General features: G+C 54.7%; 2 protein-coding genes across 6 annotated transcripts in view; both read right to left on the bottom strand.

Annotated features, from left to right (window-relative positions):
- The window catches only part of PRX (periaxin), a 30,493-nt gene extending 25,643 nt beyond the window's left edge, over window positions 1–4,850 (bottom strand). For 2 of the 3 annotated variants that reach the window (XM_028741800.2, XM_028741801.2), the window contains exon 1: window positions 3,235–3,365. Coding sequence is in view for 1 of the 3 variants with exons in the window: in XM_028741798.2 (XP_028597631.2) it covers window positions 4,777–4,834 (58 nt within the window). In the remaining 2 variants the exon portion in view is untranslated. Of the gene's footprint in view, window positions 1–3,234; window positions 3,366–4,776 lie in introns of those variants that run through there. The other variant, XM_028741798.2, reaches the window with a different exon arrangement.
- Window positions 4,851–12,906: 8,056 nt separating this feature from the next.
- Window positions 12,907–16,447, bottom strand: SERTAD1 (SERTA domain containing 1). Of its 3 annotated transcripts, none has more exons than XM_028741794.2 (2): window positions 16,295–16,447; window positions 12,907–14,374 (listed from the first exon to the last, which is right to left on the bottom strand). In XM_028741794.2, the coding sequence occupies exon 2, from the start codon at window positions 14,368–14,370 to the stop codon at window positions 13,642–13,644; it is 729 nt and encodes a 242-aa protein (XP_028597627.2). In that variant the 5' UTR covers window positions 14,371–14,374; window positions 16,295–16,447; the 3' UTR covers window positions 12,907–13,641. The 3 variants fall into 3 exon arrangements, with proteins under 3 accessions (XP_028597627.2, XP_028597628.2, XP_077788599.1); XM_028741795.2 differs by lacking the exon at window positions 16,295–16,447 and adding an exon at window positions 15,750–16,271; XM_077932473.1 differs by lacking the exon at window positions 16,295–16,447 and adding an exon at window positions 15,138–15,743.
- Window positions 16,448–16,693: the final 246 nt, after the last annotated feature.

Genomic DNA, 16,693 nt, shown 5'->3' with positions numbered 1-16,693 from the left:
AGGAAGACTGCTTCCCCACAAGCTGAGAGGGAAGGCTTAGCTGAACCCCGAGGGGCTGAGCGTGCAGCCGCCCAAACCCAGCCCAGTCTCCTAGGGTGCACAGGCATGCGCTGGGAATCTTAGAATGGTGGTGTTGGAAGTGACTCAAAGGGTCATCCAGTCCACCCCACCCAGCAAGGGTCGTAGCTCAGCCGTGGAGTAAGGCTGGTAACCTTCCCTGCCTGAAATCTCAGGGAACAGCTGCCAGTCAGAGTAGCCAATACTGAGTTGCATGGAGCAGCTGTCTGGCTCAGGATAAGTCCCCAAACTAGAGCAAGGGCTGCCTGCTCTCCTCTCCTTCCAAAATTTCCCTGGGAAAGAATCACCCGGACGGCTGCGGGAAGCAGCAACCTCAAATAGCCACAAATTCACACAGCCTCCACACCCCCGCAGACTGTTTGCATTTGAGACCAGGGCATCTGGACCCACAACCATGGGTCCGTACTGAAACAGCTTCAGTCACCCTGATGGAGGACCTGTGTTGCGAAAGGGGCAGGGAGAGGGCGACCAGCTCAGTAGAGGGGCCATATGGCAGCACTTCTGTCTGTCTCCCCAGGGTCGTAGCCAGAGAGTAGCACTGAGTGAGGGGTCCTTGGCCCCCTGGCACCTGTGTCGTGGGGGTACTCTCCTCTCTGAAATACAGCATCACCTGAGCTCTGCGAGTGCAGCTTTCTCCCAATTGAAGTGCAGAGTGATAGAGGACATTTGCAGGGAAACCAAAATGCTTGTTTACAAAGCTATTGTACTACCAATTTTACTGTATGCTTGTGAAACATGGACCACTTATAAACGCCATCTCCAACTCCTCAAAAGATTCCATCAACAGGGTCTCCAAAAAATTCTACACATCACTTGGCAAGACAGGTGAACTAATACCAGTATACTGGAAGAAGCAAAGATCACCAGTGTCAAAGCAATGATTCTTCAGCATCAAGTTTGTTGGACTGGTCATGTGGTGCGAATGCCTGATGATCGTCTTCCAAAGCAACTCCTCTATTCCGAACTTAAAAATGGAAAGCGTAATGCTGGTGGTCAACAAAAGAGGTTGTGTTACTTTTATTGTTGTTAGCCGCTCTGAGCCCGGCTTCGGCTGGAGAGGGCGGGATATAGATAAATAATAATAATAATAATAATAATAATAATAATAATAATAATAATAATAATAATATTAAAGACTGTCTCAAGGTAAATCTTTAAAAATGTAGTATAAACACTGACAACTGGGAAACACTGGCCTGCAAGCACTCCAGTTGGAGAACAGCCTTGACCAAAGGTGTCACAGACTTTGAAGACACTTGAACTTAGGACACAAGGGAGAGATGTGCTAAGAGGAAGGCATGCTTGGCAAATCACACCATGATCAACTCTCACCCAGAAACCAATGTCCCCACTGTGGAAGGACGTGGGGATGCAGAACTGGCCTCCACAGTCACTTAAGGACTCATTGATAAAACCGTGTTTATGGAAGACAATCTTACTCAGCTAGAAGGAATCGCCAGTTCCCTGGCAACTGGTTCAGAAGCTCCCGGTGCAGAATGCTGCAGCCAGATTGCTGACGGGAGCCTCTGGGCAAGGACATTGTTAAAACAGCTGCACTGGCTCCCCATCTCCTACTGAACCAAGTTCAAAGTCCTCCTATTAAGTTAGGCCTAAATTGCTCAGGGACCAATCCTGGCTCCATCACTGAGATCATCTGCAGGAGCGCCATTGGTTATTCCCTGAGTTGGTGAGGAGCATTTGACTACAATGAAAAACTGAGCCTTTCAGCCCAATCCTGTGGAACACTCTGCCACTAGAGATTCAGAAGGCACCTTCGTTTGGATTTAGTAATGCTACTGAAAGCAGTTCTATCTCACCAGGCAAACAGGAACACGGTTTTCCACAATAGCTAGCTGATCTCTGATTATAACATGTTTATATTGTTTTCTGTACAATGGTTGTAAATTGCTCTGATTTCTTTTTAGGAGTTTTTTTTTTTTAATATTTTATTAAGGATTTTCTTGTTTTACAGAAGTGTAGTGCCTCGTTTTTTGTTTGTTTTTTCCCTTTGACATTTTTACAAATCCATTTCATTTGTTGAGGCATTAGGGGGAGAAGAAAAAAGAAAGAGAGAAGAAAAAGGGGGGGTGGAGAGAGGGAAGATGGATGGGGGTGGGGTCGGGTGGCGGTGTTTCTATTATGCTTAATGTATGTAGAGTTTGGTGTCAGCGTTATTTGTGTCGTTCACTTGTGTTCCTTTGGTGGTGAGAGAGGTTGGGGTTGGCCTAGGGTGTGATTGTTTGCTTGTGGTTGGCTGTGGTGATCTTTGTTTTCGTGTGTGAGTGAGGTGGGTGGGTGTTTTGGATCAGGTTAGCCATATTTTCTTTTTAGGAGTTTTTCTTTAAAAAACAACACTAAATGAGCTTCAATAGGAATCTAAGAGCCAGGCTTCAAATGGAGGTGAAAGCACACCCAGACCCCTCTCCATCCTTTCAAGGGGAGAGCAGCGAGCACCCCAATTATGGGGGGGGATCAGACCAGGCCAAGCAACTCCCTGCCCCATCACAGGACAAGCTCCCCACGGCCGGAAGGACCCTCTTTGGGCCGCACTAGCCAGCCAGCCAAAATACGGTACCTCCTAGTCGGGCAGGCCAAGCCGGCGCCCCTGTCTCTGACCGGTCCTTGCTGGGGGGCTTTGAGGGGCTCTGCCCTCTTGCCCAAGGAGAACAACTGCTGCTTTAGAGGAGACCCCCCCCCCATCGCTGGGCATACAGAAAGGCACTGCCTGAAACCAATCCTGTGCAAGACCAGCGTGGGGGGGGGGGGGGACACGGAGCACTACCCCCCAAGAGGTGACAGACCTCCTGCTCAGAGGGTACTAAGTCCAGGCCGGGGGGGGGGGCGAAAAGTGTCCCTGCAGCTTGGGATGATTTAGAGAGGCGGGAGCGGAATAAGAGGGGGCTAGAAAGGCGCAGAGCAGGCGCGACACCCAGGGTACCCCCACCAAGAGAGTGGCTTCCGAGGGGTGGGATGTTAGGAACAGCAGCCCCGCCATCGCAGCCCCACCCCGGCCTCCCCGGACGGCCAGCCAGGCTCCTGGGGCTGCCGGTTCGAATCCCGCGCCGGGGCTGAGCCTGGAGGAAGCGGGGGCTCCGGGGCGCCCGCTTGGCGGAGAGGCTTCCCCAAGAGAGCGGCGGCGGCGCGGCGGCTGCTTACCCGGTCCGGCTCCGCTCCGGCTCCCGCTCCGGCGCTGCGCTCGCCTGGGCCGGTCTGGGCGGGCGCGGGGCCGGGGCGCTGCCGGGCAGCAGGAAGGGGGCGGCTCCGGCCGGCCCTCCAGCCCGTGGGCGCCCAGCTGGGCCGGGGCCGGGCGGGAGGAGGGTCAAGGCAGTCCCGGTCCCGCCCGGGGAGGGGCCGCCGCCGCCGCGCAGGAAGCCGCCCCCGAGAGCGCGGCCAGGCGGAGGGGCCCTCGCGGCGCTCTGCACGCGCTCAGAGGCGAGGAGCGGAGGCTCCAGAGGCAGCGGCGGGCCGGGGGCCGCTGCAAACGGAACGACGGGCCGGGTCCCGGTTGCTCTTTGAAGGCGCTTGGCCCCCACCCACCGTGGAGAAATATGAAGGGGGCGCCCCGAGTGGGCTGCTTCTCCGCGTGGAAGGTTCCCCCGCTTCGCCCTCTCATTTGCCCGTCTCCACGTGCGGCCGAGGGGTGCCTGAGCATGTGCAGAGAGCCTGTGCCACGGCGGGGGCCACTGGGCTTGATGCCAGTCCCCTTCCACCAGCCCTTGGGGGCTGGGCTCTGCCGGAAAGCGAGCCCTGCAGCAGGAGCCCATCCCCTCGCCCTTCAGGATGCCCCAAACCCGCCCCCTCCTCAAGCCCTGGGAGCAGCAGGGGGTTGCTCCCCCATTTGGCATGGCGACTGGAGGTGCCTTATGCCGTGCCAGATAACAGCCATCACTGACTGGCAGCAGCTGTCCAGGAGATCTCTCCAGCCAGCCCCACCTGCGTGCTGCCCTTCGGAAGCTGAACTCGAGACCTCCTAGGAGCCAGTCAGGCGCCCTGCCCTTGGGATCACCCTTTCCTGAGACCAGGAAGGAGGGCTGTTTCCAGCAGATTCCCCCCCCCCCCCACCTGACAAGGAAGCTAAAGCTGTGATCGACACAGAAGAGTTTCTTATAGCAGATAAGAAAAGAGGGACAGGGAGGGAGAAGGAAAAATGGAAAGTCTTGAAAGTTACAGTTCTTATTAGAACCAGCTGAGCTGGAAATAGTTTATGCAGCATAACCTGTTTTAGCTGCTTTTAATTATGAATTTTAAATTGCTGGAACCCACCCTGAGAGCTACTGGTGAAGGGCTGGTAATAAATGTAATAAATTATTATTATTTCAGCCCCACCCCCATATACATTTCCTACAGCAGCCACTTTGCAGGCTCCAAAATCTCCCAGCTCCTTTGTGGGTCAAGACACATCCTTCCTATAAGTTGAATAGGAGTGGCTGGGGAAACCCAGCCAGATGGGTGGAGTATAAATAAATTATTATTATTATTATTATTATTATTATTATTATTTAGGAGACACCAAAATCCGCCCCACCCAGCACACACCAAGAGCCCCTCACCTTCCTTTCAGGCCAGTTGTTGCCTCTGAGCCCAGCCTGAAGGAGGCATTCAGGGGCAGCGGGCAACTCCAGGGGAGCCACCCCCCACTTTCCCTTCTTCCAAGTCTGCTACCTCCCCCCCCCCCCCCCCCCCGCAATTCCACCTTACCATAACTGGCTGCTGGGGACCAGGAGACCCCAAACACCCGGGCAAAGCACTCGCACATTTCTGCCCTGCTCTCCAGATCCCCAAGCTTCGTCCCACAGGGAAGCACCCACAGCTCTGGGGCGGGGGGCAATGCCGTGCCGAGCTGCCAAGCACAGCGAAATGCCGCCCAGCCCCCCAGCCCAGCCCCCCAACACACACCGAGGCATGAAAAGGGAGCCAGCCAGCAGGATTAGCGCAAGGCCACCATCAGCAGTTTGGGCAGCCTCTGAAAAGCATCCCCGCATTGTTGGACTCAGTGGACACCCGGCACAGACAAAAGGGAGGCCCCCCCCATGTCCCGTCTGCCCCTGGACAGGCCGCTCGGATGGGAGGGCAGTGAGCCAGAGGAAGCCGTCCGAGCGCCTGCCTCTTTGTCCCCTGCAAAGTCCAGCAGTTTTAGACCTCCCTGAGACCCAGACTCCTGGGCCACCCAGTGGAACAACAGTCCAGCCCCAGAGGTTTGGGCAAGTTATTTATTTGATTTAGAAATGTATACATCGCTTAACTTTAAGAAGAAACCCCAAAGAGCTTTGCGAAGAGACAAGAACATCAGGAGAACCTGCTGGGTGATGGGCTCTCCTTCCTTGGAGGTTCTGAAGCAGATCTTGGATGCTTTAGCGGAGATTCCTGCATTGCAGGGGGCTGGACTAGATGACCCTCGGGACGCCTTCCAATTCTACAATTCCATGATTCTGTGGACCAGGCCAATGTTCTCAGCACCCTGTTCTCCCAGTGGCCAACCAGATACCCCCAATGGAGGAGTGTGCCTTTGGGGGTGAAGTCAAACCACTGGAGAGTTGTGGCGCTTGCTGTGACTGTAGAGACCGATAGGGGAGAGGTGTTTTGTTGCAGCCGGGGCAGAGGAAGGCACCCGGTTGTGTTGCTGCAGATGCACCATGACCTTTCTTCTCTCTGCGCTCCTCCCAGCGTCATTCCTCCTCTGGTCACTGCTGTGGATACACGACCTGATTACCGTACTCCATGAATTTTTCTAAAAGCAAATTAACTTCTAATACTTTAAAAATTCAGAGATCACAAACATGCATCAGAAACTGAACTTTTGGTATTCAGTAAAGGAGAGAGTCAGTGTGGTGTTTAAAAAATGTAGCATAAACAGCAACAATTGGGAAACACTGGCCTGCGAGCGCTCCAGTTGGAGAACAGCCTTGACCCAAGGTGTCCTGGGCTTTGAAGACGCTCAAACTCAGGACGCAAGGGAGAAATGTGCTAAGAGGACGGCACACTTGGCAAACCCTCGCTGGGATCAACTTTTGCCCGGAAACCAATGTCCCCACTGTGGAAGGAGGTGTGGATCCAGAATTGGCCTCCTCAGTCACTTACGGACTCATTGTTAAAACCGTGTTTATGGAAGACAATCTTACTCGTCTATGAGGGATCGCCAAAGAAGAAGAAGAAGAAGAGTATGTCAGATGAGGTCCTGGGAGACCTGGGTTCAAATCCCCACTCAGGCATGAAGCTCACTGGGTGACCTTGGGCCAGTCGCTGACTCTTAGCCTGCCCTACCTCGCAGGGGTGTTGTGAGGATAAAATGGGGAGGGGGAAATAGTGTATGCTGTCCTTGGAGGAAAAGTGGGATATAAATGCAACATTTCATTCATTCACTCATGGAGGAGAAGGCTGCAATGATGTCCCACTACCAGTTGCTGCCAATAGTCTCAGAATCTCTGCGACCTCCAGGGTCATCTAGGCCTTGCAAGCGCAGCGAGTCAGCAAGGGAATTCTGGAAACTGGCAGCAACCACAGAAAAAGATGTAAGCTGGAAGGAGGGGTTGGGCTTTCTGTGGAATGCAGGCCACCTTGCACCCCACGGGCTGGGCCTGGCCTCCCCACAGCAGTGATTTCTCCAGCACAAGGCACCCCCTGGACAGCTCCAGGACTTGGAGGGGGCTGAGTCCGTGTCTGCGGTTGGGAGCAGAGCGCAGGAAGAGGCCCCCGGACTCTCCGGCCAAGGGTGAAAAGTAAGCCTGTTCCCAAGATAGCACAGGGAGCCAGAGCTATATTTGAGCCCTGTTTGGAATAAGACTCCGGCGCTCCTTGCATCCGCCCCCCCCCCTTCATGGCAGCAGGTCAAGCACCAGGAGGATCCAGAATAAACACCGGACGTCCTCATCAGAGAGGGGACTTCCTTGAGGTGACGGGGAGAGCCAGGGGCCACGCCCACCCGCCCCGCAGGAGAACGCAAGAGGATGCTGCTGGACCAGGCCAATGGCCCTTCCAGTCCAGCCTCCTCTTCTCCCAGGGGCCGACCAGAAGCCTCTTGTGGGAATGCAGCAAGCAGGATCCGGGCGCAAGAGCCACTCTCCCTTCCTCCGGTCTCCAGCCACTAGGATGCAGAAGCATGACAGAGCCAGTGCTTTTTTCCTAGATAAATAGGCGTCCGTACTCAACATAAAGCCCTCAATGGCCCTCTCCTCCTCCTCCTCCTCCATGAATTGGTTTCATCCTCTTTTAAAGCCATTCACCACGGCCTCCTCAGGCATTCATGGATTTCCATTTGCGAGGGCATCCCAGGCTCTCTCAGTGCTGGGAAGCAGCAGCAGTCATGGCTTTGTGGGGTAACTTTGACTCTCCCAACATGTCGCAGCAGAAAAGAGGAACTGTCTTGCAACCTCCTCTCTCCTGGTCCCAAAAGGCCTAAATCCCGCCTGCCTCATCCTGGCAACAACCCCCAGGCACATGGGTGAAGGTTTTGATCCATTTACTCTGCTTGTGATGGCCTGTCCTACACAGTTTCAGAAACCCAAGAGGCATTTGGCATGCACACGAAAGCTCATACCAATAACAAACTTAGTTGGTCTGGAAGGTGCTACTGGAAGGAAAATTTTTTATTTTGTTTTGACTACGGCAGACCAGACACGGCTACCTACCTATATCTAGGAAAAGCATGACAGTCTCCCACAATGGGTGGTTATTAGCAGTGCTGGATTTATGTATAAGCTAAACAAGCTCTAGCTTAGGGCCCCACTCTCTTGGGGGCCCCCAAAAAAATTAAGGAAAAAAACCTGGATGTACATTTCCAAAATATACGATAAAAAACAAATAAAATAAAACCTACATCCAGCAACAGTGTTTTGTGTTGTGTAAGTCATGATGTAAGTCATGGGCCCTGCCTGCTTGTCTGCCCCCTAAAATATCACTGTCACTATTAATATACTTCAAGCCCCATGTTGGATGATAATAATAATAATAATAATAATAATAATAATAATAATAATAATAATAAAAAATTTATTACTTATACCCCACCCGTCTGGCTGGGCCTCCCCAGCCACTCTGGGCAGCTTCCAACAGACCATTGAGAACACAATAGAACATCAAATATTCCAACTTCCCTCCACCGGCTGCCTTCAGATTCCTGCCCTGCAGGAGTTGGGCCAGATGGGGGGCCCTGCCCAGATGAGCCTCCTGGTCCCTCCCAGCTCAGCTACTCTAGGAATCTGACTTGGCCTCTGCACCACTATGAGGTGTGTTGGAGAGAGATGGATCATGTCCCCTTGCTCACTTGCAGCGCCCTTTGAAGAGCTAAGAAGAGCCCGCAGGATCAGGACCCTGGCCCAGCTAGTCCCGCCTCCTGCTCTCACAGTGGCCAACCAGATCCCTCCCTGGGAAACCAGCGAGCCGGACCAGCTCTCAGCTGCTGCAACCCCAAGCCACTGGTCTGGGAAGCAGGGCTGCCTCCGACTCCTGTGGAGTCAGTTCCGGGGTTTAACTCTGCACCGCATGAAGAAGGACTTTCTTTTATGGGCCCTGAAGATGTGGAGGAAGTGATGCTCCTTCTCAGGGCTTTTTTTTCCTGGGGGGGGGGGGACGCAGACCCCTAAACATTTTGTGAATCGTTGTACTTTTGTCCAATATGTTTCCCGATTTGAACTATCCAATGGCGGTGTGTGTTTTTTTAGTCAAAATGAGAGTACCCCTAAACATTTTTATTTTTTTAGAAAACAAGCCCTGCTCCTTCTAGTCCAGCTCGAGCGCCGGCGGCCAGGAGGGCTCAGCCCTGAGCCAGTACTGCCCTCTTGTGGCTGCTCCGCAGACGCCGTTCCGGAGCTTGGCATCCCATCCCTCCGGTCTCTCTCCGGCTGCCCTTCTGTTATTACTCCTCCGTTCCTCTACTCCCGAGGAGCTCCGGAAGAAACAGGGGCCCCTCTTGCTCCTGGAAGAGGCTCTGAGCTTTTAACAGGTCCATAGCACTGCCCTAGGAAAGCGTTTGCACGACCCACGAAAGAAGACCATTGGGATAATACTCGAAACAAACTGATTTATTCAAAATCCAGTTAAACCTATTTACTTTAATTAATTCCACCAAACGAATTGTCTTGATCTGGTGATGCCATCTTTGCAAAGTATGAGAGGCTGGGCAGAGAGGGCTCCGTTTTTGTTTTCAAATTGCTTTTATTTTTTATGTATGCCATTTTAAATTGTGATTGATATGAATGCTGTATTCTTAGTTTTAGATTTTATAATTTATGTGGAATTTGTTTTCCATTTGGTTGTGTACTTTTTGGTGTGTTTTATTTATTGTTTATGACTTTTGTTATGTTGGTAATTATGTAAATCTTGGCAGGTTGTAAGCCGCCTTGAGCATTCTTTTAACTATGAAAAGGCGGCGTACAAATAAAATGATGAATGATGAATGAATGTACACCTCCAGCTCCCCCTCTGCCCCCCCCGCCTCTTAGCATCCCCCCAGGGAATCCCACCGCTCCCCAAGACCCCCCAACACTGACTTTGAGAACGCCTCCTATAGCACATTCATCTTCCAGGTGCCCCAAGGAGGGGGCGGGATGGAGCAGCGGGGGCACTGGAAAAGGGGTCTGAGAAGTTGGGCAGCCGCTGAGCCCGCTCTGCCAGGCCTATGAAGGCGCCCTCCTTTTCCTTGTTTCCAGGTCCCGCCTCCATCCCGACGCGCTGCCTGCCTGCCCCCAAACCAGCGGGCGATTAAGGCAGGCGGAATCTAGGGCAATGGGGCAGGACCCATGGGGGGGGGCAGATGCCAAGGGACATGAGTCAGGCCCGCAGAGTCGACGCATCATTTCCTCCCTCCGCTTCCTGCCCAGCCCCAGACTTCAAAACACCTGACCCAGGTACGGCTCCTTGCCGTTCAGTGCTGAAGTCTCCACCTGCCACACAATCTCGAAAGGACGGGGAGCCTCAGCTTCACAAACAGGCAGCCCTGTTTAGGGAAGCTTTTAAAATCTGATAAATTATTGTATTTAATATTTTGTTGGAAGCCGCCCAGAGTGGCTGGGGTATAAATAATAAATTATTAGTATTATTACCCCTTGAGAAGTGGACACTCCCCGCCCGCCCCCCACACGCCAGGGCTCACCTGACTCCGTGCTAAAACCCCTTGCTCAGCACAGCAGTTATCGCCCCTCCAACCCCCACCACGTCCTCTTTCAGTCCACAGAATTGGGACCCGACCCTGGAAGGGCAGAGAGGCTTCCTCGTTCCCTGGTCTCCATCTCCCAGCGCCAGCGGGATGCGAAAGTGAGACCACCTTCAGCTGAAGCCCCATATATTGGGAGACCCCCCCCCCCCAGAGGCGCAGAGGATAAGTGCATGGTTAAAAAGCAAAGTCTGGGGCGGAAAGAGACTTTCCCTTTCTTTGCACACCGCAGGATTCCCTCCCTGGTGGAACCCACCAAACCCATTGGAGGACTTCAGAAACTCCCTTATCCCCTGGTTTTTGACGGCTGATGATAATGTTTCTTAATTGCTGTGGTATTATTTCCAGCTATCGAAGGAGGAGCTCTCATGGAGGAGAGCACTATCAGTGGTTACATGGCCATGCGCTGCCTCCATGGTCAGAGGCAGCACTTCTGAACCCCAGTGGCTAGAGTCGGGAGAGCTGCTCTAGTGTTCGAATCCTGATTGCAGGTTTCCCATCACGGGAGTCTGGTCGGCCACTGTGAAAGCAGGATGCTGGACTAGGTGGACCACTGACCTGATACCCCACCCGTCTGGCTGGGTTTCCCCAGCTACTTTGGGCAGTTCCCAACAGAATAAAAAAACTTCAAACATTAAAAACGTATCTAAACAGGGCTGCCTTCAGATGTCTTCTTATGGAACCTCCAGGCCCAGAGACAGTCTATCTTGATTCATAGTAGTATTGAGCCGCTGAGAACAGGATGCGAGACTGGGGGGGGGGTGCAATTTTGAATGCAGGCTAGGAATGATTAAAGAGGGTGGCGTAATGGTCAGAGTAGCAGAGTAATGCCGGAGTAGCAGAACCTGGGAGACAAGGGTTTGACTCTCACTGGGTGACCTTGGGCCAGGCGCTGTGTCAGCCAAACCTCCCTCCCAGGGCTGTTCTGGGGGTTAAATGAGGAGGGGGAAAGCCATGTGTCCCCCCTTAAGTCCCTTGGAGAAAAACGTGGGATAGAAATGCAACAGACACAATGATACACAAAACATAAAATGCAGACTGTGAATTCCAGCTGCCTGCATTGCACCAGCCCAGGCCAAAGTGAAGAGCGCCCTACAGGCTTGCGTCTGGCCCCATAAGGAGATTCCCTGGATGCAGAGAGCGCAAGGAGGGGGCTTTTCTGGGCTGAATCACACATTTCCCCCTCTGCGGTGGTTGTCTAACGAACCAGGACTTCTGTGCTCAACGTGGTCTCTGTCTGCTTGCAAGGCACTTTCTGTTGTGCCCACAGACACAAATCAACGGTGTTGTGTGTGTTGCCTACAAATGGGCCAGGCGTGTGCCCAGCCTTTGAGGGGCCCCTTCCCCAAAACCCCTCAGGGCTCTTTTGGAAAAAGACATTTAGTATGATGGGAGAAGGAGCTAAAGTTTTCTTTACCCAACTTTTGCCTCACCCCCCATGCCAACTGAACAGAGCCTCCACATACAGGGGTGATATACCTGCAAGTGCCAGACGTTGTGGGCAAATGCTGTGTTTGTAGCCTTGGTTGAGTGGGGGCTTCCTGGCGGCAGCTGGCTGGCAATGGTGCAAAAGACATATTTGGGGGGGGGGTTGGCACTGAGCTTGGTCTGACCCGACAGGGATTTTCTGACATTATTAAATTTAAATCAGTGTCAATGTGGTTTGAAATATGCCACCTACCTGCCTCCTGCCACTGTGGTTTCCCGCCTGCTAGTTGCGCCCCTCCCCTTCAACCAGTGGCTTTTAGGGGATAGATCCAGTCTGAAAGATCCCCTTCTGGTAAGACTTACGAGAATCACATGATAGTCAAGTAATTCTGGAGCAAGTGATTCTGGAGCAAACTTCCAATCAGCTGTTCCATCCCCCCCATCAAAGGATATCCAACAAGGAACACACCCCCTCTCAGTTTTCTTGCCAGACCACGAATGAAGGCAACACCTCGGGACCCTCACTGCTCAGATATAGCACCTCTGCCCCTGAGCCATGAAGGAGGCAGCAAGCTGCGATTCCTGCATTGCAGGGGGTTGGACTAGATGACCCTCGGACCCCTTCCAGCTGCCCCATGGAAGACGGAGCCAGCTTGTTTTCTGCTGCCCCAGAGGGCGGGACAGGAACCAACGGCTTCCAATTGCAAGAAAGGAGATTCCAGCTGAACATCCGGAAGACCTTTCTGGAGGTCTCCCTTGGAAGGCGCTGGCCTTTCCTTTAAAGCAGAGGCTGGGTGACCACTGGTCAGGGATTGCAGGGGGTCAGACTGGATGACCCCCAGGGGTCCCTTCCTTCTATGGCTCTACCTTTTCAGGTCCCCCAAGTGAAACGCACACACACACAGAAAGATAAATTTGGTCATTTAAAAAGTTATATGACACATAAACAGTACATGGGATTGCCAAGCTCAAGTCCTCAGCACTCAGACAATAAATTACCCTCCCAGACTCACAACCGTTTGCCGCTGAGGGCAGCTCTCAATACACCAGACATCTGTGTGTGCAAGGATGCAGGGTGGCATTGCCCTTGCCACCCAGAGGAGTCAGCCGAGGGCGGAGGAGGAAATGGAGAAGGCGGGGCCAGCTCAGCAAACAGGCCCTTCAGGACAACCGAGACTCAGCTGCTGCTTCTTTGCAAACAAGTCGGTCAACACCTCAGTCAAAATCTGGCCCGTTGGGGGTATTTTGGGGGGGGAAGCCCCCCACAAATGGAAAATCCCACCCCCCCTGCCCCTGGGAAGCAGGAGAGCCATTCCTGCCTTAAAAAGCTGTTGCAGAACCTTGCCGTATCAGATACAGTGGGACATCGGTTTCCGAACTTAATCCGTTCTGAAAGTCCGTTCTTAAACCAAAACCATTCTTAAATCGAGGCGCGCTTTCCCTAACGAGGCCTCCTGCCGCCGGTGCCCTTCCACCGTTCAGATTCCGTTCTTAGACCAAGGTAAAGTTCGCAATCCGGGACACTACTTCCAGTTTTGTGGAGTTTGTAAACCGAATCGTTCGTAAACAGGACTGTTCTGAAACCGAGGTACCACTGTAATCTGTTTGAGCCTCTCGGAGGTGCCCAGATTCTCACGGAAAGTAGGACTCTGACTTCCAGGAATGTCAAGGGGGCCGCAGAGCCCCTTCCTTTGTGGGATTATCTCACACAGGAAGCTGAGGAAACAGCTTCTCAGAAGATGTAAATGGGGCCGTTTTGCATCTTTATGCAAGGCTCTGGCTGTTTCAATGCAGTCAGAATAGACCTACTGAAATTAACCGACAGTCGGTCTACTTGGAGAAAAACCCTTGAGCTGAATACAGCCTGATGCTAACTGCAACTCCCCCCTTTCCCTCCGTTGCCCACTTGCGACCCACCCACCAGAGGTGCCTCCACCCCAAGGTGAAACTCGGCTCCTACAGGAACGTCCACTCCCCCCCTTCCCAGGTCACAGCTCCTGAGCCTCCACCAGCATGTCCATGAGATAATCGAGGTCCGCCAAGCCTGGCCGCTCATCCTCCGAGCTGGGAAAGGCCTCCTTGAAGCTGGGGAGACTGGTGGGCGACCACAGCTCACAGTCATACATGGAGGTGTCAATGTCTTCAAAGATGCCCTCCAGGCCGTCTTCCAGCAGGTAGGTGCTGGGGCCCTGGGTGTCCAGCGGGGCGGAGGAGCACGGCTGCGAAGTCCGTTCCGGCTCCGAGCAGAGCGGGCCCCCCTCGGGCTGGGCGGCGGAGGGGTGCACGGCATCCCCAAACCCTTCCAGGCCGCTGAGGTCCTCCAGGATGGTGGAGAAGACCGAGAGGTCCATGCTGGAGAGGAGCAGCTCGTCCGCGTGGGGGGCGAGAGAAGGCGGTGGCGGAGGCAGCCTCCTGCCAGGGTCCTGGAGGGCACAGGGCAGGGCGCCCCCAGAGCTCTCCCTGCAGACGGAGCTGCCAGCGGGGGCGGCAGGAGGGTCCGGCTGCTGGAAGAGGGCCCCCGCGGCCGGCTGCATCTCGTCCTGGATCCGCCGCAGGGTGTTTGCCACGAGCACCAGGTGCCGCAGGTTGGGCTCGACGTGCTGGAGGCTCTGGTGCAGCTTGGAGACCGAGAGGCTGAAGAGGGAGCTGGTGGGGGCCGCGGAGGGGGCGCCCTCATCCCCCTCGATCCGCTTCCGCTTCGTGCCCTTGGCCAGCATCTTTCTGGGGAAGGGAAGAGAAGAGGGGGTCAGGGGGACTCTGTAGGGGAATACGCAAGGCCCAAGGCAGCAGCTGGCACAGTCACCCCAGGGTGGTGGCGGCAGCAGCAGCCCCTCCCCTTGAAACCCTGCCCACCTGGGGAGGGAGGCCCTGCCCCTTCCGGTGCAAAGCCTTCCCCCCCCCCCACACATACACACCAGGCAAAAACTGGAGCAGGAGGAGCCTCACTAGAGAGGCGCCCAGACTCTAGGTCAGTGGTTCCCCATTTTGTTTGGAGAGGGGTCCTGCCCCATTGGTTTCATAAACCCCCCCCCCAGTGCCCCCTACCCTGTCAGAAGCAAGACCCAGAAGAGAGGTTTGCACCAAGGAAGATAATAAATAACACAATAGAAGTCAAAGAAGTAACAATCAATTCCACGTCTATTCAGAAACCGACTGAAACTATGTAACAGCAACAACAATAATAATAATAACAATTTATTATTTATACCCTGCCCATCTGGCTGAGTTTCCCCAGCCACTCTGGGCGGGCATCAGCCGTTCTCAAGTTTGGGTCCCCAGCTGTTGCTGGACTACAACTCCCATCATTCCCAGCTATCAGGATCCAAGGTCAGGGATGATGGGAGTTGTAGCCAAAAAACAGCTTGAGAAAGGCGGGTATAATGGATTCAGCAAAACTGGTGAACTGGGTCCAGCGATGCCAGAGTCCATTACCCCTCCAGTGCCCCCCCACCCTCTTAACTCCCCCCCCCCGGGGAAAACCCACCTGCAGGGGCCACTTTGAGAGCTTTCTCTAGCCTTTGCTAGCCAGCTGCCTTCCTGGTGCTCTGGACTACAACTCCCATCAGCCCCACCAGCCCAGCAGCATGACAGAGGGGCTGATGGGTAGGAAAAGTATCTGGAGGATCCCAGGGCTCTGGGGAGAGTCCTGCATGCCCGATATTCCATTTTACTGCATTTTTTACAGGGCTGGTTTTTGGAAAACGTCATTTATTCTTCACCTATCTGTACCAATCTATAATTTTTAAAAATAAAAAGTCTGTGTGAGATGCTTCAAGAGGCCTGAAAAGCGGGGATTAAATTAGGAAATGAAATAATTAAACACACACACACACACCCCAGCTGTGAGGCTATTTGGAAGCTGGCTGTTGATTTTGCCTCCCCCCCCCCCCCCCAAAACAACAGCAGTGCAACACTATTTTTGGTTTCCGTGTGAAAATATCCAAGGCTCTGATCCAAAGAAGCGCCGCCCCCCCACCCGCAATTTATGGGGTGGATCTGATGCTAGCCCTACTCAGAGGAGACCCACTGACGTTTAATGAACACGGCCAAGTGAGGTCCGTTAACGTCAACGGGGCTACTCTGGAGTAAAGCTTACATACGACGCTCATTAAGAAGCAAGGTCTCTGAGTGAAGCTGTGAGCCGGGCAGGATCTCCAGCAGGGTCGGATCCTTCCCCGCTGCTGAGGTGGGGGCGGGGTTGCCGGAGGGATCCTCCTCCCGCGGCCGGGTTGGGTGGGGGTCGCGGCGCCCAGGCCCCACCCGGCAGGGCTTCCGTTCTGGATCCGGCCGCTCTGCACGCTGCGCTCCGCCCAGCTGGGCTCCGGGATCCAGCTGACCCGGAGGAGGGCGAGATCCGGAGCCCCTTCCCCCCGCTCTTGGGGATCGATCGGCTAAGGAGATCCCTCCTCCCAAGTAACCGCCCCCCCCAACTCTCGCCCGGCCCGGATCCCCGGCCCCCGCATTTTGGGAAGCCCCCGCGGGTGTCCGTCCGGGCGGGGGCGCGCGCAGCTTCCTCCCCGTCGCGGGAGCGGAGAGTGACTCATGGCCAGGCCGGGCGGGCGGCGCAGTCCCGGGATCCAGCCGGGATCCTCCGGCGCGGCGGCCCCGCGAGGGACCCCCGAGACCCCCCGATTTACATACCCGGCTCTTCAGGGGCCAATCAGCGGGGTCTGGAACGCGGCGCGCAGCCAATCAGGCGCCGGCATGCTTCCCCTCCGCGCTCCGGGCTGGAATCCCGCCGCCGCCGCCGGGAGGGAAGGAGACATTCGCCCGGCGGGGGCGGAGGGGGAGGCGCCGGCCAATGGCGGGGCACGCCAGGCCGCCTCATCTGCATACAAGGGGGCGGCGCCGGGACGACTCATCGTTGCGGGGAAGGAAGGGGGCGGGGCGGGATGGAACAAACAAGCCGGAGTCCCCGCCCCCCTGCGCTGATTGGCTGCGGCGCGGAGGAGCCGCTCCGCAGTCGCTCCGGATGCGAGGCGTTCAGACGAGCGCGGAGAGGAAGGGGCGGGAAGAGGCTTTTGAAATAAGCAAATTGTC

This window comes from Podarcis muralis, chromosome 7 (assembly GCF_964188315.1).
Source record: "Podarcis muralis chromosome 7, rPodMur119.hap1.1, whole genome shotgun sequence".
NCBI classification, from domain to species: Eukaryota; Metazoa; Chordata; class Lepidosauria; order Squamata; family Lacertidae; genus Podarcis; species Podarcis muralis.
This window is presented reverse-complemented; position numbering and strand designations above follow the sequence as displayed.

Excerpts from the sequence above, each read along its gene's own strand:
- SERTAD1 (XM_077932473.1), bottom strand. The coding sequence starts at position 15,361 with ATGACGTTTTCCAAAAACCAGCCCTGTAAAAAATGCAGTAAAATGGAA. Across the intron at positions 14,375-15,137 it reads TCTCAAAGTGGCCCCTGCAG|AAAGATGCTGGCCAAGGGCA; the intron begins GTGGGTTTTCCC and ends TCCCTTCCCCAG.